At 37.8% G+C, this 25274-nt stretch overlaps 1 protein-coding gene across 3 annotated transcripts in view; it reads right to left on the bottom strand.

Moving 5' to 3' along the window:
• LOC131051930 (uncharacterized) overlaps positions 1-25274 on the bottom strand; it is a 139942-nt gene that overhangs the window by 4614 nt on the left and 110054 nt on the right. For 2 of the 3 annotated variants that reach the window (XM_057986532.2, XM_057986530.2), the window contains one exon: positions 17823-18011. In XM_057986532.2, the coding sequence (XP_057842515.1) occupies positions 17823-18011 (189 nt within the window). The remainder of the gene's footprint in view (positions 1-17822; positions 18012-25274) is intronic. The other variant, XM_057986531.2, reaches the window with a different exon arrangement.

Raw genomic sequence — 25274 nt, 5'->3', positions numbered from 1 at the left:
TACATGTTTTTGTACTAACGAACCCAAACGAACCCAAACCCCTTTTCAAAATTTTGCCGTACCGGCGTACCGGGTTCTTCGAACCCGAACCGGTACCCGAACCCGAACCGGTAACTTAGATTTTAAGCAATCAGATGTTAATGTAACCAATTTGATTATAATCAGACTGTCTATAAACAGTAACAGCAATAAAACACAAGAAACAAGAACAGTAACAACAATAAAACACAAGACACAAGACACCAATACCCTGGGAAAACCTCCCTCTTGGAGGTGAAAAACCCATCCTTAATTATGATATGTATTATCTCAATTGTAGGCAATAACAACATAGCAGACTTATCTCAGATTGTTGCCCAAACAACAAGTTGGCAAAGTAATGAAGGATGTAGCCCTAATCAACAGTAGATGACCAAAAGAGAAGATCAGCAACAGATGACTACAATAGGCTGGAGCAGAATTGCAGAAGATCTTGACAACTTCGCTCAACAATATCCTTGACTGAATTCGCACAAGTGAAGAGTTCGCTAAATGTAGGAGAGCAGATTGTATATGCTAAAAATGACTGTGTAAATGACTTCATCTTCAAGTGTATTATATATCATCCTTTTGGTGCTAAACATCCTCAAGTCAGCTTGCAATATAATTAACAGTGTTCCACGGACGTTGGGGATGGGGGGACGGGGGGACGCGTTTCCGGGACGGGGGGACCAAGGGCCTAAGTTTGGGGACGGCGGGGGGACGACGGGGGGACGACGGTGAGGGGGTGGCGGGGTGGTGGTGCTGATATAGTTATACATATACATATAGTACTTGAAAAACTAGTTTTGAAAAGATGTATGACAGTATTACAGTTTAAGAATTATATTTCAAATGAGACTATAGGAAATTTGAAAGACTAAATCTAAATACCAAGATTTCTAAGTTGTGTTTTTATATGGAGCCTAATCAGACTCGGAGGTTAGATTTTCCCTACTTCTATCGGCGCGGTTTCCCCCTATATTTTTCAATGGGGGTTTGGGGGCAGCGCCCCCAAGTTGGGGTCAAGGGGCATCGCCCCTTGCGCGTTCCCTGTCGCGATACAAGGCGGGTTCGAGGGGCAGCGCCCTACGAGGCCAAAAATACTTTTATTATTTTCTAAAGGCGTCGGGTGTTATTTTTCTTTTGGCCCACGTCCAATTAGAGTTACCCCTTAACCCTCAAAAAACTTAAAAAGTCACTTTTTTTTTAAATTTTAATATTAAATATTGCATATACGTGGGGGCGACAGGAGACGTCTCCCCGTCCTTGGAGAGACGTCTGCACGTCTCTTGAAGGACAGGGAGACGTCCAAACGTCTCCCAAGGAGACGTGGAGGCATCTCCATGTCTCTTTGGGAGACACCCAGACGTCTCCCCGTCTCCCTGGGAGACGCGGGGATGCGGGAATGTCTCTGCGTCCCGGCGGCGCTAGGGTGGCGGTGGCGGGACGGCGGGGGACGTCGCGTCCCCATCCCCCCATCCCCGAGACGTTTCTGACGGGGGGACGCGCCCAAAAAGGGGGGGGACGCGTCCCCGTGGAATGAGGATAATTAATTAATGTTGAGTTATCATTATGTATTTTCCCACGTTAGGTATTTGGGTCCAGCCCAATAGTCCTTTCCACGTTACATTTGAGCCCAGCCTAATAACATAGTTAATTGTTTCTCACATTACATTTGGGTCCAGCCCAATAATAAATTAATTGAGCATTAATTGAAATAATACACATGAATTTTAATTGTCATTTGACAACATTAAAACTCGATAATCAAGTATCCGAACTTAGCTAACATTTTCAACACTCCCACCTTTTTCTCAAGACTCCTCTCCTATAAATACTTGAGAGGGTCTTTTGTAAAATCTATCTTTTGAAAAGCAAGCAAGTAAACTCTGCTAAATTTACAGCAAGAAAGACTGTGTTTTTTATGTGTAAATTGAAGTTGAAAGAAATAGAAGAAGATTGCTCAAGGATTGAGACTTTGTGCTAAATATTTTGAGTTTGTGTTCAATATTATCTTTCTTGCTAGTGTTTCTATAAGAGCTTAATCAAATTTGATTTGCAGACTTTGTGTTGCAAGTATTGGAAATTAATATCTGTTAGAGTAGATTTTTTGTTGAGAGAAGTTGTATGATTTTGTGTCTACACTTGTTCTTGAAAGAAAGTAGAAGTAGATTTTGTGATAAGAAATAGTTGGGAGACTTTGAGCTCACTCTAGTTCTTGTTGTTTTATGTAGAGAAGAATAAGATATTTCAGACTTTGTTCTGCCATACTTTGTTCTTGTTATCATTAATATAGAAAAGGGTAGATAGGATTTCACATATTCAAGACTTTGAGCTTGATATTGCTGTCTCGTCCCGAAGGAAGTGACGGAAGTCTTTGCACTTTCAAGAAACTTCTTTTTCTTTCTCTCACTTTGTTTTATAAGTTGTTGTTTCTATTATTTTCAATTGCTATCACTTTTCTGTGAAGAGAAAAGGATATGGTTTTTCTTAAAAGAAGAAGAAAGACTGTTGTCTCATCCATTTTTAGTTTAAGAATAGTTTATAGATAGGGGGAGCCTTCCCTTAATTAGGAGAGTATCATACTCACACGTTGTGGCTGAAACAACAATTTTGTACATCCCCCAAGTGTACAAAATTTTCAACCAACAGTTTTTTGGCGACTTCGTTGGGGACACGAACGCATTCGAGAGCCTCACGCTTTCGTTTGAAGTCTAATGTCTTGTTGTTTTCAGAATATCTTTGCTTGAGTTCTTATTTCTCTAAGCTGGAAGGATTTCGTTTCTACGTTCATCATAAAAACGGTGAAAGTTCTCAAAAAATATCTCCTGCTGAACAAGCTAGGTTTCATTTGCTCACCAGTACATCCTCCCTTTCACAAACCACAAGCTATCCACTATCCAAGAAAAAATAAGCCTGTCCCAAGTGAAAATTCTCCTTTCTTTTTCAAACCATTGATATCTTCCTCTTCTAGCATGGCTGGTAATGTTCCTCCTCTTGCTGGTCCTTGGGGGGTAGCTTTTAGTCCTTTGGCTTTAACACCACCACTCCATCCTCTTCTGCAAGGATCCCGCAAAAATCTTCCCAAGTTTTATAGAGATGGTAAGCAAAATCCCGATGAACATATTAAGTCTTTTTACATGGCTTGTGGTGTTCTTGGAGTAGAACATCAAGATGTTGTTGTCCGACTGTTCGTGGAAACACTTCAAGGTATTGCAGCTGATTGGTTTTATAACCTTTCTGCTAGTTCAATTGTATCATCGGCTACATTGAAAGATACGTTTGAGGAACGTTTCAAGCTCGTGGAAGATGAGCATGCCTTGCTGGCTTAGTTGACAGAAATGAAGGACACACATGAAAGCATGCGTGAATTCATTGCTAAGTTTAATAAACTTGCAAATAGAATTCCTACAGATTCTCAGCCTACTCCTGAGAACCTCAAGTGTTTCTTCATAAACATTCAACTTCCTGAGGTTCATTTCTTCCTGAGAAGAGCTTCTCCAACAGACCTAGCTACTACTCAAACAATGGCCACTGAGATTGAAGATGATTTGATCTTGGCTGGTAAAATCAGAAAAGACTCTAATCGGTCTAAAGGGAATTCATCTTTTGAAGTGTCTACCTCAGGCACTACAGACCCTATGGTGCAAAGGTTGGTGAATGAAATCATTGCTTTGAAGAAACAAATTTCCCAAAATTCATTTGTTGCACCATATAAGGATATTCCAAGGCGGACATATCCTAATTCTACATCCAATTATGCTCCTAAAAATCAGTCTAAGTTGCCTCCTCCACCTGAGAGGCTTGCTCTTGAACCACCACCACAAAATGCAGCAGTTGGATATTATGAAGCTGATCTGAATGATTCATCTTTTGATTATCAGCCCGAAGAAGCTGCTTTTCTCCGTCAAGAAGAAGAAGCAACTAGCGACTCTACTATAAGGTATATGCATTATGATGACTCAACAGCTGCTGAAAGAAGTCATAGTAATGCATATGCTGTTATGACACGATCTCAGACAAGGTTGGCTCAACAAGAAGCAGCAAAAGTGGTAGGAGATGTTCATTCACCTGTTACTATTGCTGAGAAAGGGAACACCGCTGCCTACTCTTCCTAAGGACACAACAAAAAACCAAGTAAGTGATCATAATCCTCCTGTTATTCCTTCTAATGAGCCTAAGATCAATGTGCCTAACCTTAAACCTCAAGCTGACAATGTTCATCCCTCTTTAGCTGGTTCATTTCAAGCTTTTGATATCATTGACCATGCTAGGAAGACAAAGATTCAAATGTCTGAAGTTGAATATTTACAAGCTAATCTTGATCAATTTGATAGGCTAGCTAGCTTTAATAAGAGTAAGGATACTCATCCTATACTTGAAAATACTACTCCTCAAGAACCCAAGAATTTGCCCAATAATCTAGTGACCATCCCATCTGTTGTCCCAGGAAAGATAGAACCTTTTTATATTTCCTTGCTAATGAATGGTTTTCAGTTGAGCAATTGTGTCTTGGATTCTGGTGCCTCTGATAATGTCATGCCTGCTAAGGTAGCTCAATCCTTAGGGCTGACCTTGACCAAAACTTTTGGTCATTGTTACTCCATGGAGAACAAACAAGTGCCTCTTATTGGGCAAATCAAAGATGCTGAGTTTGCATTTGCAACTTTTCCAGAAAAGAAAAAAAAGATGACTGTTTTGGTAGCTGATGTTCCTGCCTCTTATGGAATGTTGCTTGGTTGTAATTTCTGCAAGGACGGAGGTAGTGAATTCAATATGGAAATGACTGAAGCCAGGATACCTGTTAAAGTTGTTGTGCAGAAATTAGTTCCTGTAAAGGAGACCAAATACACCGTTGTTAAGTCAAATGATCCCCATGCCCAAATTCTTTTTGAATCTGCTGGTTTTGGGAATTATTATCTCCATATAGATGAAGTCTCTGAATTTGCTGAAGATTGGCCTTCCAGTGGTTTTGATGCTTCACTACTTTCAGCCAGTGAAAGGTTTGCTAATGCTGAAGAAGATCGGACATCAGAAGTGGGTTCTTTCAATTCATACATTTTGGTGGAAGATGCCTCATCTTTTGTTGCTGACAAAAATACTCAACTACTTGTTCAAGAAGAAGTTCAGTCGTCTCCTACTAAAGAAGAAAGTTCATCCTCTTCTATTGACGAAGACGATACTTTTTCTTTTCATAATGCACCCGTCCTTGATGAGGGTAGTAATAGCCACTCTAATGAAACCTGCAGTTTGAATGATGTTTGGACTCTTGAGTTTGATAATAGTTGTGCTACCAATGGATCCGGAGCAGGTGTTGTCCTCATTTCTCCCAAGGGAGAGATCTTCCCTTATTCCTTTAAGTTGTAGTCCGCCAATACCAACAATACGGCAGAATATGAGTCGCTTTTGTTGGGTATGGATGTTGCTCGCAAAAGAGGAATTAAGAATCTACATGCTCAAGGTGATGTGGAATTGGTGGTCTGTCAAGTCCGAAATGTTTATCAGACAAGGAATGACCGGCTCAAGCATTACCGGAATCTAGTATGGGATCAAAAGTTTCGATGCGTTCAGTATTTTTGTTGTACCCCGTGAATTCAATGATAGAGAAGATTCTCTCGCAGTTTAAGCTACTTTGTTGATTCCACATCTTGATTTTGGTCAAGATAGATATACCATTGAGTTAATTTGCAAACCCAGTGTGCCTGACAATTGGGATCATCGACAAATTTTCAATGATGATAAGTAGATTATAAATTTTCTTTAGACCGAAGACAATTTTAACAATCTGTATTTCGAAAGAAGCAACTTTTCTTCTTCTTCCTCTTCAGATTCTATGTCAGACACATCGTCTGAAGTAGATGATGAAATTCTTCAATTAAAAGGGAATAGAATTCCAAAGGGACTGGTTTCTCTTGAGAAACGTTTTGATAAGCATGATCGCTTTATCAAGAAGCAACAACAAGAAAATTCAGAATTTTCCATGGAATTTGAAAAGTACAATATTGGTTCAGAAGAAGATCCTAAATTTGTCAAAATTGGCAATAATTGCACTCTAGAAGAGAAAGAGCAGTTCATTCAGCTTTTGCGTCAATACATGGATGTATTGGCTTATTCCTATGATGACCTTAAATCTTTTCATCCAAAGGAGATGCAACGTGATATTCCTTTGAAGCATGGCGCAACACCTTTCCGACAGAAGTAGCGTCAATACAATCCCAAAATTTTAAATACTATCCACTCCGAGATTTAGAAAATTCTAAATGCTCGGACTATCTTTCCTATCCACCATTCAGTCAATTTCAGATACTATCCACAAGATAATGGAAACATTCAGTCAATTTCAGATTTTGAGTCTTCGAAATTGATCTTTGAGACTGAAATTCACCTTTTATTCTGAAAATCTGTTTTAAAACCAGAAAAAGCACTTCGTTTCTTGATTTTCAACACTAAGAAATTATTTACTTCTCTTCAAGAAATCAATTTTCACAAAATTTGAGAGGAAACTTCTTCTCGATTGTTCTCCAAATTCTCACCCTGAATAATGAATTTTGAAAGTGACTGGTTGAAAATATATAGAGTTTAAGGTTTTAATCTTAGAAGCTTCTTCCTTGTGTTTTTTTTTGTTTTTTTCTAATTTTTTATTAATTTTTTGTGTTTTTATGTTTTAAATCTTTCCAAAATGGAAAGTTTTATTTCTCTTAAAATTTTATCCTTAGCTCAATAATCTTCTAGAACTTTCCTTTTAATTGAATTCTTGAATTTTTGAAAATATTTCTCTACGTGTTGGAATTATTTTCCCTTTGAAAATAATTCTAAGTGTTAGAAAATATTAAAAAGTATATTCATGTGTCAAATTTCATTTTCCAACCAATTCGTTGAATGACCCTTGATTTCATGTGCAATTTCTTGTCAAAATTATTTTTCTTTTAGCCATTCTTCATTTTTCACCATGGCAAGTTGATTTTCATGTCTAATCTCCAAGTCTTGGGCGAATTTTTTTGTCTGGCTTAGGCATCTTCACATATTCCATTTATGCTTGGACAAATTTGGAATGTCTCTTGCCAACTTGTGTTTGATCAAACTTCCAAAGTGTTTGGACAATTTATTTTGGCAAAATTTTATTTTCTTCTTAATGTGTCTTCATTGTCATTGTCTTGCCAGAGAGGGCAGACCTTGACCATGTCTAGCCAATGGCGAACATGGATGTTGCTTCCTTGTCAAAACTGTTATTCCTCTCATCCATTTTACTTCACTTAGGCAGACTTGGAGAGCCTTTAGACATGGCAGACTTGGAAGCATGTTAGACAACTTTGTTTTAATCTTTATTTTCCATGTCTTGGCAAACTTGAAGGGTAATTTGCTAGGGCGGACTTCATCAATGTGTTGCCATTTTTCCAATTTGTTGGGCGGGGTTTGAAAATGTCTAGACAGTCTTGGGGGCGGACTTGGAAGAGTCTAAGACATTCTTTCTTTACCTTGGCGGATTTTGCCAACCTCTTGCTACTTCAACTTCCAAACTTCTTGGACGGACTTTAAGTTGCTTATGCCATCCTTGTTTTAATATTTGCCTTTCATCTCATGGGCGAAGTTTAGACCTTTTTGGGCACATGGCGAACTTTGCTAGTACCTTGCCAACTTGATATCATCATGAGCATAGGGCAGACTTTGTCATGTATAAGACAAGGCCGACTTGGAATCATGTTTCTTTTGCCACACACTTGGTAGGGCAGACTTCACAGCGCATGTGCCATGTCTAGAGCGGAGTTGGAAGGGTCTTGGATAGGGCGGACTTTGGACCTCTCTTGCCTTTAATCTTCCTTCTAGAGGGCGGACTTTGACAATTCCTTTCCAACTTAGCATGGGCGGACTTGGAAGGAATTTTGCCATCTTATTTTAGCCTTAATCTTTTCCAAGCTAGGCAGACTTGGAAGAAGCTTGGACAACTTCATTTTCTTACCAACATGTCTTTGTTTTTGCCTTTCAAATTCAAACCCTTTGCCAACTTTGTTTTACTTCTTCCTTCCAAGTTTTTTACTTATCATCCTTGCTTTATGCGAACCTTGCTTAAGTATTTCTTTTCCAAGGCGGACTTGGAATGTGCCTTGCCAATTTACATTTTGCCTTTGTATTTTCTCCTAAAGGGTGGACTTGGAGGCTCCTTGGACAAGGCGGACTTTGCTAAGCCTTTGCCAAGGCGGAGTTTGAAGTTCCTTTGCCATTTTTTTGCTTGTGCTTTAACCTTTGGCGGACTTTGAGAATCTCTTTCCACACTTAGCATGGGCGGACTTCAAGGGGTCTTGGACATGTTACTCTATTCCTTGGGTGGACTTTGAAGCATGTTAGACATGGGCGAACTTTGAGGGTCCCTTGCCATGTTCCCTTGTGTGCTATCCTTCATAGGGCGGACTTTGTCCTTCCTTTTCCATTTCAACTTCTCCTCTTGGGCGGACTTGGAAGACATCATTCCATCTTCGTTTGCTGGACCTTAACCACAAGTAGGAGTTTGCTTGACCACTGCCATGAGTTAGCTTACTGAAGGTAGGAGTTTGGCAAGTTTCGGACAACCTTGCCTCTTGCCTTGGGCGGACTTGAGAGGTCTCCTGCCATGTATGCTTGGGCGGACTTCATGTTTTGTCTGCCATCTTCCTAGCTTCTAGACATTCTTTCTCTGCCATTCTTCCTTTGGGTGAATTTTATCTGGACAACAGTTTTTTAACACTTATCCAAACTGCCATGTCCATCTCTGACCTACCATGTTCATACCTGGATCATCTAGAACAAAAACCCTAATTAGGGTTTCCACCTTGCTTTTTACCCTTAGAAACCTAATTTTCAAATTCTGAGAACATGGGTAGCAATAATATGGCTTGAGGATCAAAACCCTAATTCAAAAAAAAAAAAAGGGAAAAAGAAAAACCTTGCTTTTTTCATTTGGAGGCAAAAAATTTCAAATCTGAAGACATGGACAGTAATGATATGGCCTAAAGATCAAAACCCTAATTCCAGAAAAAAAGCGAGAAAAACAAAGCCCTGCTTTTTATACTCCGAGACAAGATTTTCAAATTCTGACATGGGTACTAACCAAATGACCTGAGGGACAAAACCCAAGTTCTACTTTCTAAAAAGCAAAAATTCCTAAAAATAAAAAGTTGTCAAAAATGACCCAAAGCAATTGTGATCCTTATCCTTCAGACCTTCTAAGCACTATGACAATGTTCAAACATGATTCTAAGCATGATTTCTCAACTTAGCTCGGGATGACCTCAGAAACTCAAACTCAAAACTCTCTCAGAAAATGGACTTATAAAACTGCAGAGCTAGGACAAAACCCTAAATAGCGAAAACAAGGGGTCCCCATTTGCGATGCGGCAATGTGTGAAATAGGTCACAACACTTCCCTTCTAAGCCCAAAGACAGGGCACTCCTTGCACCCCCTTGGCCTCATGGGACCATCACTCATCCACCATGAGGTGGCATGCTTAAAGAGGACCTCATAACTATTTCCCCTCCTTGTATTCCCTCACAACCTTCTCATGATAGGTTGCTGCAATTTAGATTATCTTCATAGTTGCCTATATCCAATATGTGAGGTCTTATGCATACTATTATATCCATATCACATATATAGACTAGATACAACAGATGCCTAGCTATGTCACCTAGATTGCATAATATCCTACACTAGGCATAATCATAATCTTTAAAGCATACATCTGTAGAAGGATGATTACATATTACATATGTTATTATGTTTTTATTATTGGTTTTTTACTATGTGAAGAGTGTTCCATTTCATACCAGTATCCTGCATTCATATTGAACATATATATTTATCATACCACAATGAATTAGAGTATCACTGCCAGTTAATTAGATCTGATCTGATTGCTATTCTAGAATCTGCTGATCTCCTTTGATTTATGCCTGAATGCTGTTTGGTATTTATTATTTGCTATCTCCTCCAATCTGCCTTCCCTAGATTAACTATTCTGATCCAATTCCCTTCCCCTATTTGACTTCTACTTTTCCTTCTAATTTTCCAATATATACTCAGATCATTCCATTTTCTATTTTTTTTGTATGCCTTTCTCCTAATTGAGTTTCATCTCCTTTTTATATCCCTCAAAGTGTGAGAGTTACAACCCTTCATGTCACATGGGATGCAACTCTACACATAAGGTTGTTTATTAATTATGTGCTGGTGTTTATTTACCTTCACTGGCATACCTGAGATAGCCAGCTGGTTGTAAACATTAAATTCTGGAAATTACCAGCAACATATAAATTTGGAGATGTAATCGATCTGCAGCTATAAATGATTTGTCCACTCAAAAATGTATGCAAAATGCCTTGACTTTGCTGAGCTCTCACAATGGACGAAGTAGCAGCCAATGAATGAAGGCATTTCAGCCTCTATGAGACACATCTTGGCTGTATAGACAGCACGTGGCCCTGTAGATGCTTGCAAAGTCTGTATATTGTTGCTAAGAACAATGCTAATTGCAGCCACACGTCTTTCTCTGAATATCCCTTCAATCAAGTGTGAAACCCTTGTGTAAATTTCACCAAATTGCCAAAGTACTGTAGCATTTACTGTTCACACAACTGTAGCAGCCAACATAAATTTTGATTTGCCAATGATTAACTCTTAATCTTCCACAATCTTCATATCTGCAAACATATAATCTTGAAACCCTTGAATAATCTTTGTATTTCTTCACCAATATGCTCAAATATGACCACTGTATGTAGTCAACCCTTAAAGCAAATATTCAGCTGATATTCCACAACCTCAGTATGCTGACAATGAAGAGTGAACGTTCTCCAAAGTTTGGAAAAGATTGAAATTCTGCAGAAACCCTTGGTCTCTCACAAATCCCAATGCTCCTATGAAAAGACAGTGTAAAATGCTCAATAATCATCATCGATTTCCTCTTGGCAGCTTATATATTTCTTCATGAAGTCGACATGTTGACGTGTTTTTTATGACTACGTCGAACACAGAATAAAGTTGCCTAACAATCACTTCACTCTCTCATGATCAAAGTGCCATTGCATGCTAAGATTGTAAGAAGTTCAAACAATCGACTCCAAGGTTCCTTTATGCTATGGACGTGACTCAGTTGGTTGATGTGATTGCTAGTAATCCAAGGGGCCTTACGTTTGCATCGTTCTTTCACTTCTTTGATGTGGCTGGAACTCCATCATCGGATATAGCGAATTTGTGATGCTTCTGCTTCGAACGAACTAAAATGAACTGAAAGTAAAATGGAAAGGGTTTAGAAGGATCTAAATCTACTCCTAAGGGCAATGATAACAATGAATAGTGCTTTGGTGGACAAATTCCAAATAAACCAAGCTCTACTTCGCCAAGATCAACTACAACTCTACAAGAACCGGTGCAATCTTTTGGGGATGCTAGAGGATTTTCAAATCGAGAAATTACATTTAAATACCCAAAAACAGTGCAATCCAAACGACTATCCACAATCGACCTCGGCACAAATTTAGGGGGCTCAGACTAACATTACACTACAACTTACAATCAGCAAGATGCAAAAAGTATGAACCATGGAAATTCATCAGACAACATTACATTCTCCATTGAAATCAAAGCACTTTACTATTTCTAATCTAAGTGAGGAAGGTGAAACCATGCAAGCTTTCAAAAATTAATTTAAGTGGACACCATCAAAGAACAATGTTTCACTGTTATTATCTCAAAACTTATCGCAACAATTTCATACAAGTCTCCCTCCTTTACAAATGAGGGGGGTCACCCCTTTATATAGGCCTCAGGCCATGATTACATGCAAAACCCTAATTAGGGTTTCACCCTAGAAGATTCCCCACACATGATGCAACAAGGTGGGAATCAGCCATTAATGTCCACTAAGCCCATATACAATTATTCTAAAAGCCCAAAAATGGTATCCATCAGTGCATTAAATGCACCCCATTACATCAAATTTACCCAAAATACAATGAATGTTCCATGTAGGAATAAATGTCCATTCTCCACGCGATGGCTACATGCGGCAAGAATTTGTCATAAAATCATTAATACGACGGTTGCATACAAAAGATTATTTATGCATTCAACATGCATTGACCGGTCCACCACTTGGTCAAGATATCCCCGTAATAAGTGCACCACCATGAAGACATAAATGCACCATCATCTCTTGGACGTGACGACCACATGCACAAGGAATCTGTCATTAATTCAATACGCGTTGACCTGGTTGCCACTTGGCGAGAAATCCTTGGAGGGAGAAAACTTCAGGAGAGAGAATATTTGACTCTAGAAGCATTTTTTTTTAAGTTTCTCAACTTTCCTTGCTTGGAGAAGGTTTTCCATTAATTTTCACCATCTCCTATTTTTTAGGAATTTTCCACAAATTAGGGTTCCACGGTCCAGGAGAGAGAAAATTCTCCTACGAATCCAAATCTGTAAAAATTTTGAAATTTGGATGTGATTTGATGCCCGAGAATGGATTTTTTAAAACTTTTCCAGGGGGAAATTTCTTGTTCAGTTCATTCCTGATTCCTTCCTTGCCAAGAAATTGTTTTTTAACGTTCAATTCATCCTGACATGGAATTCATGTTGTGAAGGAATTATCCTTTGGAAGGAAATTTATTCCTTACCCTGAGGAAGGAAATTCTTCATGCCTTAGCCAATTTTCATGATTTCCAAGAACTTGTCCTGAAGGAAGAAATTTCAAACACAGTCAATTTTTCACCTTTCCTGGAATTTTGTCCTGAAGGAAGGAATTCTTGTGCTCTTTGAGTTCATTATGTTTGCAGGGAGCTTTTCAACCAATTTTCAAATCTATTTCTTAGGAAATTTCCTAAAATTTAGGACCCGGGTCCAAGAGAGAGAATTCTCCCACGAGTCCAAATCTGCAAAAATCTTTAAATCCTAATAAGATTTGGTGCCTAAAAATGGAAATTTCAAAAAAAAATCTCGAGGGGATTTCTGCTTTTCATTCTTCCTTGACCCTTGGATTTTCATGCCTTAGACAAATTTTCAATTTTCAAGCTTAAGCATGGAATTCACCATGTCTTGGAATTTGATCATTTTCCATGCTTCCAAGCACCCCTCAATTTGGTGCTATTTCCATGTGCAGAGGAATTCATCAACTTTTGATTTCTCCATGACCCCTCTCTTTTGGCGCTTTGATCATGGCTTGGGCGGAATTTCACTGTGGAGGAGGAATTTCATCAAATGTTGAATCCTCCATGACCCCTCCATTTTGGCGCCCAGTTGAGTGTTTGGGCGGAATTTCACTGTGGAGGAGGAATTTTGTCAAATGTTGAATCCTCCATGACCCTTCCATTTTGGCGCCCAGTTGAGTGCTTGGGCGGATTTTGTCCATGAAGGAGGAACTTGATGTTTTCTACCAATTCAGGACATGTATATATATGAAATAAGTGGCATCTTCAATATGTCTTTTTCCTTTCTTATACTTTAAGTTATATTTCATATATATTGTCAGGATGTTTGAGAGTGGTTTCAAGTCCTTAGGAATCATAACGCAAATTCTGGATTTTGGAAGATCTTTCAAATTTTCAGACTTAGTCAAATTTCAGGCCATTTACGGATCAAGATGACATTGGTGGATTGATGTGAATTTCCAGACTTATATAATTTTGCATGCTTTCTTCTTCTAGAATAGGAGTTCCATAAACCATTTTTTTGATCCAACTTGTCTGCCTTCTGACTCTTCCAAATTTAGAAATGGTCTTCAGGAACATTCAGTCTTCAGCGTCTTCAGAGATATTCAACTTTTAGTCTTTCCTATGAAGATCCTGCCAAAAATAGATTTTCCCAAATAGTAAGTGTTTTCAAAATGTCAAGGTTTGGGCAAAATAGGTTAGAAAAAAACTTAGTAAAAATAGAAACTTACTAAAAATAGAAATTACTAAAAATAGTAAGTTTGATTTTTGACAAAATTAGACCAATCCAAGAGGCAGTGAAACTTACTTAAAAATAGACTTACTAAAAATAGTAAGTGCTCAGAATTCTCTCAAATTTTACTAGGGCGTTCCTTGAAGGGTCTCGATTCCAGTTCTAAGTTCAATTTTTCTAAAACCCTAATAGAAACCCCTAAAATCTAGGACTAAAGGCAGAAACCCTAAAATTGATGAAACGAGTCCTAGACAACCAAATTTGCTCAAACGAAAAGCGGACTTAATCAATATGACCCCCAAACACTTGCAAAGTAGAGAGACTGACAAGACTGCTGCGAAAAAGACCCAAAAAACAAAGCCAAAAGACCAGAAGGGCCTAAAAAGTAGGGGGTCTCCATTTGCAATGGGGCGATGTGTGAAAACGTCACAACACGACCCTCTCTCAAGAACCCATCAAATTGCTTGAATTCATATTAATTGCACTTTATAATCATTAAAAATAATGCCTAGGAGTTGGCGCCCAAGACATTAATTATAAATTGGCCCCCTTTTAATGATAAATTGACCCCTCAACTTAAAGTGCAAATATAACATTATTTTATAAATGCCTTTAATGATTAATTATTAATAAAGTATTACTTTATTAATAATTAGAATAACAAAACTCCAAAAATACTCGTTATTTCTCGATTCCGTTTGAACCGGGGAGTCAACCACTACATCCACTGCGCATCCATCTTCCTTACTAAAAATAGTAAGGGTCCCTCTCAATCAACCACTAACTTACTATAAATAGTAAGTGTGTGAAACTGAGTCAAACAAAGGCCAATTCCGAACCAAACTAAGTTCCAAAGAAGAGAATACTCTGCCAACTACCTACTAGGACCCTCTAACCATCTACTTTAGCCTACGAGGGCCAAAATAATAGGCTAAACCGTCAAAAACAGGAACGAGCTAAGAGGGGACATTACAACTCCTTCCACCCCCTTGGCCTCGTGGGACCATCACTCATCCACCATGAGATGGAGTGCCTCGAAGGGGACCTCATAACTATTTCCCCTCCTTGTATTCCCTCACTAACCTTCTCATGATTGGTTGCAGCAATTTAGATATTCTTCATTATTGCCTATATCAATATGAGGTCTTATGTATTCTATTATATCCATATCACATAAATGCACTAGATACAAGGGATGCCTAGCCATGTCACTAGACTGCATAATATCCTACACTAGGCATAATCATAATCTTTAAGCATACATCCCTAGAAGGATGATTACATATTAAATAATTGTGTATCTATTATTGGTTTGTTACTATGTGAAGAGTGTTCTATTTCATACCAGTATGCTGCATACATATTGAACATATATATGTATCATACCACAATGAATTAGAGTATCACTGCCAGTTGATGAGATCAGATCTGATTGCTATTGTGGACTCTGCTGATCTCCTTTGATTTATGCCTGAATGCTGTTTGGTATTTATTATTTGCTTTCTACTCTGATCTGCATTCCTCTGATTAGCTCTTCTGATCCAATTCCCTTTCCCTATTTGAGTTCTGCTTTTCCTTCTAATTTTCTGATTTTCCAATATATACTCAGAACATTTCATTTCTATTTTCTGGATGCCTTTTTCCTAATTGAGTTTCATCTCGTTTTTATATTCCTCAAGGTGTGAGAGTCACAACCCTTCAATTCACAAGGGTTACAACTCTTCACATAAGGTTGTTTATTAATTATGTGCTGGTGATTATTTACCTTGGTCGGCCCCTTATTTGATTGCTCTGTTTGTAATAAACTTAGTCGGCCCTTTTATCACTTCCAATTAATTTCATCAAGGTTGGCCTTCTCCTATTAATTGTTTATTTGATTTGGTCGGCCTCCTAATACTCCCTACCACCAAGGCTTAATATTAAAGGGGCTGCGTTTTATTTGCTGGAGGCTGCAATTTCACCTTATAAAATCTGCAGTCTGCTGCATTTATTTGTGGGGCATGACACCATTCTAGGTGAACAGTGGCAAATTTGATAGCCTCGTCTTCTATCATCGTCTTCTATCATCGGGTTCAACGAAAAATAGATGTCAATCTTTTGCGACCATGCTTGGGTTGAACATTCGCTAGATCCATTATAAGTAGGAATCACTATTTTGCTTACTCGACTCAAAAAGTCTTTGAGAGCCTAATATTAAGGGTTCCTTCCTCCACTTCTTGGTGCATTTGTCAACTGTAAATCACAATGATCCCTGAGGGACATATCCATTTGGAATCCTTGACCAAGATTGTGATACTCCTCATGGTAAATATTCATATTCTTTGGGGATGTGCTTTGCCATTATTCTCCTTCTAGTTGTGGTTCTTCCCTTGGTAAGAGTTTAGATCTAAAGATCTTGGGGCTTGGATTAGCTGGAACTAAGCTGTTAGAAACGTAACTAGTTACTAATGAACTACCCTCTCCATTGTTGGCCTTGCTTGTATTGTTGTCATTCAGGGTAAGAATCAAGTTGGCTATGGAATCTCTCATTGAATTTACTAGTGCTTGTTGGATCTGTGTGAGTTGAACTGCAAATTCTCTGAAGGATTCATAGGATGATTTTTATCTATATCACCCATCTTTTCTGCTTCTATATCCGAAGTTCGAGAATTCTCTCTTTTCTCTTTCCAAACAAGGGAGATTTTTGGCACCATATAGCATGAACTCAACCTACATGCTAGCAAGATAACAGCTTTAGTACCATTGACATGTCCCCTTACGAAAACAATGATCTTTTTATAAAGAGAATAACTTAAAACTTATTTGCAATAAATACAATAGCTCAACAAATTCTGAAAACAACACTTGATTAAGAAATTCTTAGTCTTACAAAAATTATTACCAGTCTTAATACAAAGAGAGATTAACAACTTGAATAATTCCTTATCAAAGTTCTTTGATAAAAACTTCCTGCATTGCCAAAACTTAGAATCCTTTTTTCGCTCTTAAACTGAGTTGTTGGTATTGAACAAAAAGGTGCTGAATGGCTTCTAACTTGACAGTTACACTGAAACTAGGTATGTGCTAAGTTGATTGCTAACTGGACTATTACACTGAAATCTTTAAGCTTAGTGTAATTTCCAAACTGAAACCACCAACTAGAAACTCTCAAAAAGAGAATACTGAAAATGAAAGTCTCGCAATCTTTTTTTTTTCTGCCTCCATTTGTTTTACTTGTATAGCCTCTTTTTTACTAGGGCAGTGGCTCCTGCAATGGCTTCTAGGGAAGCCACCTATTTGCCCAATATTTTAATATCATATATAATAGGCTAGTGGCCACCTTTTGGCCCAATATTTTAGTGGTATATCAGATATGACAGGCTGTCATCTTTTATATTTCATTAGTGAAAGTTGACCATCGGCAATCATTATCAAGTATCACCACTTCCAACTATCATCACTGCTGTATATTTTTTTGAACAATGAATATAGAGGATCATTCAGCCTATTCTAAACAGAAATAATACACTGTTTAGATATTATTCCAGAAGTAATAAAATCTCACATATTTTCGTTGCAGTTTCTCTAAATGAATGAGTAGATAGTTTTTATTTTGGTATGAATACACGTCTTCCGTACTATTATGAATGGTAACTCTTGGATTATTAAAGCAATCATTGCCAACTTTACTTTCCCATATCAGCATCTTTTGCTCATTTTTTCTTAAAGCAAGAAGAGGCAGGGAAATAACTCTAATATGATTAATATTTGAGTTGCAATTGCTTATATAAAGTGATAAGACACCTGACATACAATTGGATGTTAATAAATCAATGTAAAATGTTTATGTTTAATAAATTTGTATATAATAAGAATAACAAAGCATAGGGAAACACACATTTTCTTTTACCTTTAAAATAAAATCATCAATTACTACAACAAAGCGAAGTTGCCAATGTTGAGCTAGATCTTCTAGCAGTTTATGCAATGCCTTCAGCTCATTGCTTGGAAATGACACAATGCGCAGCTCTCCTTTCTGCACAAAATCATGTAATGCTGCCCTCAAAAGCTGTGTTTTCCCAACGCCACTCGGGCCATACTGTATCAAAAACAAATTTTAGAAAGTCTTTAAGCTAGTATAAAAATAAACAAACTTCCTCAATGTTGATGATGTCCCATAAAAAAGCAAAACTTTAATTTTCTAGAAGATACTCACTGTATAAAAAAGCAAAGCATAATTTAAAACTCTTCTCTTGACACACAACTTGAAAGATTGCACTTAAGTTCACAATTCTCAAATAATTAACTTTTGCTACAATTTTCATATTATGTTCAAGTTTCAAACTAAATTCTTATTTTTCCATCAAATCAAGTAATCATGTTTCAATTAAAAAATGGCTCACAGCCAAATTGTAGCAGACAAGGCAGATGGAGTGCATTTCAACTGGAGAAAGAGAAATGGTGACAAAGGCTAGAGAACAAAATTTGACTGTCGAAGGGAAAATCTAGTGTGGAGAAACTTCAAACGTGAACAAAGACTAGGAGGAAGGAGGGCAGTGGAATGGGAGATGGCATCAAACCGAACTCGAGAAATTTGATGCCCTAAAATCAAACAATCACAAATGGGAAATCCATTTTTATTAAACAGGTTGGGGAGTGATTGTCAAAGGGTCAATTCTGCACTAGTGCCAAACAAAATTGGGGGGGAGAGGGGGGAATTAACCCTAAAATCACTACCTAGGGGCATTTTATGGTAGAATGTTCAAATGCAAAGAAAAGAGCAGAAACTATGGAGGGCCATACTTAATGGATGGATCAAGTTTCTTTGTGAAGGATTCAAAACCAAATTTCAACCCATTAAAACTAGAGCTGAATGGTGTTCCAATGTGGCTAAGATTGTACAATTTGCTATTGGAAAATTGGGATCCAAAAACCGTAGCAAAGATACATAGCAAAATAGGAACCTTTATGACAAGATTAAAGAAGACTTGGGAAGCTATGATAGGGTCTGCATATGGATAAATGTAAATTCTCCTTTGCTGGATGAAATCAAAACCAGTCTGATTCAAGAGTATGGAGGCAAAGGTGGAGAAAGATGTGCTGCTATTAAGATGTAAATACTACCTTGCCTTGGGACAAATGGTGGAGGAATGCCTGGAAGGCAACAAGCACATAGTTAAGTATATGGAAGAAAAAGGAGAAGAAAACATTTTTCCAAAGGAGCAAGAGAAAAGGCCAAACCTTATAGTTCTTAGGATGGAGGATTCTGGAAATGACCAGATGCCTTAGAGGAAAATCTGGAAAACAAGGATATGGTTTAGAGGAAGGAAGAAAAGAAATAAGGACTGAAAATTAACCTCATGTTCCCTTTAAAAACCCACTGAGAATCCTTCTCGCAGAAGATTGTGCAATGGACAAAACCCCATTCAAAAAGGCATTAGAGATCTTTACTATTGAACCATCCAAAGAAAATAAGAAAAATGTCGCCAGAATCAAAATTGGTGGAGGAAGATAAGATGTTAGAGGATGATCCAGACCTTGATCTTGGTGGTGATGAGCTAGATACATTGGAAGAAAGAATGCTGTGTCAATCTAAAACAAACATGGAAGAGGCAAAAGTTGGGGGAAAAGGTAAGAAAGGTAGATAAACCAACAAAGAAAAGTTGGAACTTGCAGGCAATGCCAAAGGTTAAAAGAACTGAGATCCAGGAAGGCAGCCCCCATTCTTGAGAAGCCATAATTCTCCTCACACGAAATGTCAAAGATATCAATGCCCTTAATAAAAAGTGTATGCTCAAGCGCCAAATTGATTTGAGCAAACCAAACATAAACATCCTCAAAGAGACAAACTATCACTAGATGATTTAGGGATGACTAGAAAAATGGAAGCAAAGATAAGGAAAGGAGATTTCTTCCTTGCTTGTGTGGCTGACTTTTGGAGGACTGAGGATTTCCTTGCCTATGAAGCATTCAAAGTACTGGGGATGTGATCGAATCCTTTTAAAGTGTCTCTGGAAGCACTCCGGGGAAATACAGAATGGAAATTAAGTAAAGTCAAATTTTGTCCCCTATATTTCAATTTCTTTCTAATCAATGTATATGATCTGGTGGGGGTTCAACAAAAAAGAGAGACCTGGAATCAACTTTTGATGGTGTTGTTGCAGCTGCAAAATTTGAAATGCATCATTGGAGGAGATTTTAATGCAATATTGAATAATGAAGAGAAGACAGGAGTATCTAGAAGTGCACAATCTCTTGGAGATTTCCAAAATTTCATTGGAAGCAATTTCTTAGTTGACATAGTATCGGCAAATGGAATTATCACTTGGAGAAACAAACAAAAGGAGAGCTTTTTGTGGCAAAAATATTGGATATATTTATTTTAGGTGGTGATTGATCGTGGGTTTTTCACATTGGTAAATTAAAAATACTACCTCAAAGTGGTTTTTATCATTTCCTAGTTCAATTATCTTTCTCCCTAGATTTTTGCTCAATGAGATGTCCTTTTAAGTTCAAGAAAATGTGGCTGCATAATCCTAAAATAGAATTAATGGAGGAATCATGGCCCTAATACAAGATGATCAAAATCTTTCAAAGTCTTCAAAAAAGTATCATTCCTAAAAGGAAACATAAAAGAACGGAAAAAAAATCATTTCAAGAATAGATTAGAAGCGAGAAAAAATTGAAGGAGAGTTGGCTGAATTAAATGAAACAGCAATTAGAGATGGCATGAACCAAGATGCTAACTTGAAAGAAAAAGAACTCAAAGCAAAGTATGTAGAGGCACTACCAAAAGAAGAAATTTTGTAGACATAAAAGTTAAAGGAATGTTGGCTCAAATATGTGGACAGAAATAAGAAATATTTTCACAATGCCACAAAAGCAAAAAGGAGAGTGAATAGAATCTCAAGCATCAAAAATGAGGATGGTATCCAACTTGCATAAGGTTATGTTGTGCTCGCACACATCACCCCGTCTATGACAGGGGAGCCCCGTTTTGTGTCTGGTCAGCCCGCGTGAGAGAGAGGAGGTTCCGACTGTGCAGAATCATTGCTGCTAGGATCCTTTTTAAGCCATCAAAATACCCAAAGAAGCCCCAAGCCAAGTCAAAGTTAAGAAGAGATAATATTCGGGCCTTTCTTGAAAACGTTTTTCTTCCTATCAGATGCCTTTGAAATGTCGAGGATGGCCCTGGATTTCACGCAAAGAGTCGAGATGGAAATGTGAAAAAGTTCGCATTTCCTTAGTCAACCCCGTGTTTTGCTAACCAAGCCAAGTTTTCCAACTGATGGAGGAGATGAAATCGCACAAATCCCTTTAGAGACCTGAATTTCTAATAAGCAAAAGGAAACAAACCGAAATAACGAGAAATGTCAAAAAGCCAGAAAATCACCGAGTGAAGGGGCGACATGTCAACCAAAGTCGCTCATTGTGCGTGAGAATCCCCAGCATAAAGTCGCGATCTGAGGCTAAACTAGACGAAGTTTTATTTGGATGAGAGGGGGAAATTTAAGAGCAAACTCTTAAAATCGCCCATTCCATGAGAAAATCCCAAATGCGAAGAGTGGAGGAATCAACCTAAAAATCACATAGTTTGTCTCAAATTCCCGAATTTCACAAAGATGGGGGGGTGTTTAAACAAAAGTTTGTTTTCATCTCCAATCGCCTTTCGTCCTTGAGCCCTTCTAGGGCCAAGAAATAATCCCGATAAAGTAAAGCTTGGGCGTTGAAATAAAATGAAAGTCATTTTGCACTTTTCCTTCCCTTAGGCCAAGATGTTTAGAATTGAATCGTGCATTTCCTTCTAATGCCCCGAGTTTCTCGTAAGTGAAAGGGGCGAAAATAGTTAAAGGAGCAAAATCACTAAAAAAGTCTTCAAAAACCCGAATTCACTTAACTGAGGGGGAGAAAGCAAAGTTCGATGGTTTCATTAAGTTTGCAAGCAAAGAAAAAGTCTTCACAAAGTTTGCTCATTTAAGTAAAAATTGCCGAATTTCATTCCAAGTGAAAAGGCAAATGGATGAAGAGTTCGATGTTTTTATACACTTCGCAAGACTTAGGCCAAGTAGAGAAATCACACATTTCTAATGAAAAGGCCGAATCTGGCTAAGTCACGCTTTCCCCTCTAAATGGTCGAATTTCACTAAGGGCACTAAAACAGGGTTTGATGGCTTTGCTCATAAGTCGCACTATTCACTCCAAAAACCCGAATTAACTTGCAAGAGGATGTATAAAGCCAAAACTCGGCATTTTTTAATGTTTTTTGTGAGAAATAAATCAAATCGCATATCTTTCTTTGAGTGGCTGAATTCCATAAAGCAAAAGAGGCGTTCAAAACTAAAAGCCAAGTTTGCCCATTTACCTCAAAAGGTCCGATTTTGCTGAGGTGCATTTAAAATTAAAGGAGAGAAGTTTGCTTATTTTGAGTGAAAAGGCCAAATTTTGTCAAGACAAAAGCAACGGAGCATATTAAAACATTTCCATTTTGGCCCAAAAGGTCGAGTTCTTCCAGGTCTTGCGATTTTACTTTCGAAACCGAGTTTTCTTCAACTAGAAACATTTAAAAGTTAAATTTAATATTTGTTAAATTAATTTATTTAAATATTTCAAAGTAATTAATCCAAGTCAAAATTGATTGTTTGCAAATCTACAACACCGGGAAAGCTAAGGCGTCGACCTGAATCTCAAATTGATACCTAATCGCGATTAAAGCCGGAAGCGAAGATGCAAGAACGCGCCGCAAAGAGCAAGGTTGAAGCGATGAAATACGAAGAAACGTGCCACCACAGAACGACTAGTTGAAATCCCAGCAAGACCGAAGACAAAGGAACACTCAAAATGCTACAACTCTATGCACTCTCAAAAACGCACAACTGGAATTAATTCCAGAAAGTTGGTTTGCAAAACTAAATTGTTTAATGTAAAGGACTGCCTGTGGGCAAATGTTAAGGACTGCCTGTGGGCCCCACCTAATGAATTTAAAGTAAAGGGACACAAGTCAGTTATTTCCAACTGCCAGATTGACCTGAATTGATGCCAAACAGTTGTAGGTAGTTGAGAAAGTGGTTGGGGAGATAACTGAGGATTAATTGGGCATGGTTTAAAACTACCAAGTTCTAGAAGGCAGATCGGAACTGTTGGATGCAGTCAATCCTGGCATCTGGTTCAATTTGTAAACTCTATAAAAGGCAGGATTGTAATATCCCCACTTTGAAATAGAATTTAATAATAAATGATAATAATAAAATTAAAATATAAAATGATATAATTAAATATGATTAATAAAAAATTAATTAAGTTAATGAAAAGTCAAAAGACATGAAAGGAAAAGTTGTGACTCCCTCAACAATGATATATAAAAGGGAGAAGAAAACCTCATTTGAGAGGGGGGATAAATTTGTGGATGAGAAGTACAGATTTGATTTAAATAATAAGTGTAGATCTGATTATGAAAGGTTGTGTCCCTTTCAAATGGTAGAAATAATGAAGAGTTACACTCTTTCAAAGGGTGCTAATGGTGAAAGGGTATGTCTCTTGCCAAAGGGCATACATGATGAAGAGGTGTGGCCTCTCCCTCAAATTGAGAGATATAAAGGGAAGGAATCAAAAGCATCTAGTGAGATCACCATTGATAAGATCAGATCAGAATTATTATCAAGTTACAGGAAGTAACATTTGTGTTCTTTATGGTATGCCTCCCAATCTACAGGCGACATCTACAGTGCGAACTCCAACCGCAGGCTACAATCTGCGTAGAGGTAAGAGGGGTTAAGAAGTCTTAAGGTATATATGTGTGTGGACGTGTGTGCCATACACACACATATGCATTTTTATGAATACATATATCTCTAATGATTACTTATATGAATGTAGCAATAAAGATAGGAATCTATGTAGAATATGTATGTATATTTAGAATCATTAGAAAGATTAAGGAATATGTAAATGAAGACGTAAATTATGGAATGGAAAACAATAATGAATTATAAAATGTAATATTAATGTGATTATATGATGAAGGTTATAGGGAAGAAATTCCCTTAGCCTAAAGGAGGGATTATGATAATCCCTGGAGGGCAGTATATACTGAATATCTATATGCACATGTATGGCTTGGTTGACTAAGTTCATCCAAGAAGAGACGGATCTGGCCGGTCCCCTCTGAGGACTTGGATGATGGGATGCATCATCCAAGGCAAGGAATTGACATAGGGTCTTCCTTGGATGGCTTGGGTGTAAGAGGTTACACCCAAGACAGGAATCGAACTAACCTTTGATTTCCTGGAGGGCTTGGATGTAAGAAATTACATTCAAGACAGGAGTCGAATTAACCTTCGATTTCCTGGAGGGCTTGGATGTAAGAAATTACATTCAAGACAGGAGTTGAATTAACCTTCGATTTCCTGGAGGGCTTGGATGTAAGAAATCACATTCAAGATAGGAGTCGAATTCACCTTCGACTTCCTGGAGGGCTTGGAACCAAGATGGGTTCCAAGAAGGCGAGCTTCACGGCAACCTAAGGACATACTTTCGTATGGCAATCGTATCTTTTTTATTAGATAAAAGTTGTGATTATGTTAACTAAGTATTTTAAAGTTAGATTGCAATTTAGATTACTTCTATTTATATATGTGTTTGTTGTATTGTAACAATCAATTTTGCAGGTTAATTATCTCTAACTAGTAGGGACATTACAAGGATGTCTCTCATTGTAAAGGGTTCAAATAAGTTAGAGTTTTTGTAGAAGGTTATATTTTAGTAGTTAGACTATTAGGAGTAGAATAGAACTGCAAAAATTGTTGTAATGACAATTGAAGCAAATATATGAACATTGAATATGGTGTTTGTTGTCTTTGTTTTCTTCTGTTTGCATGGTTTCCCTTCAATTGGTTAGAGGTAGAGTTCAATGATTTTAATAGCGAAGTGTGAGGGTATTTGATGCATTTCAGGTTCATACCATTGGGGACCTGCTAATTGTAGGTCACTATGCATGGTTAGTCTGAACCTTACCTCTTCTTAGTTCAATCGTATGTATTTCTTTTAGGCTGCACCAAAATTGGGTGCCTAGATGAGTATCTCCGGTCTGAAAATCCATTTATCCTTGGAGCAAACTTCATGTGCACCATCTTTGGAGCAAACTTCATGTTCATCATTCCTAGAGAGAACTTCAAGTGCTCCATTTTAGGAGCGAAATTGCTTGTAGAGCCCTCTTCCAAATTAATTTGATGCCTCCACTTGCATGAATGACAAAGTATTCAAACCTGAAGTGATGAAGGGCAGAATTGGACTAGGTTTGAGAAGACTTCAAGTGCCCCTCTCTAAGAGCGAAAAACACTTCAATTGCTCCTTCATGAGAGCAAAT

This window comes from Cryptomeria japonica, chromosome 8, assembly GCF_030272615.1.
Source record: "Cryptomeria japonica chromosome 8, Sugi_1.0, whole genome shotgun sequence".
Classification (NCBI taxonomy): Eukaryota; Viridiplantae; Streptophyta; class Pinopsida; order Cupressales; family Cupressaceae; genus Cryptomeria; species Cryptomeria japonica.
This window is presented reverse-complemented; position numbering and strand designations above follow the sequence as displayed.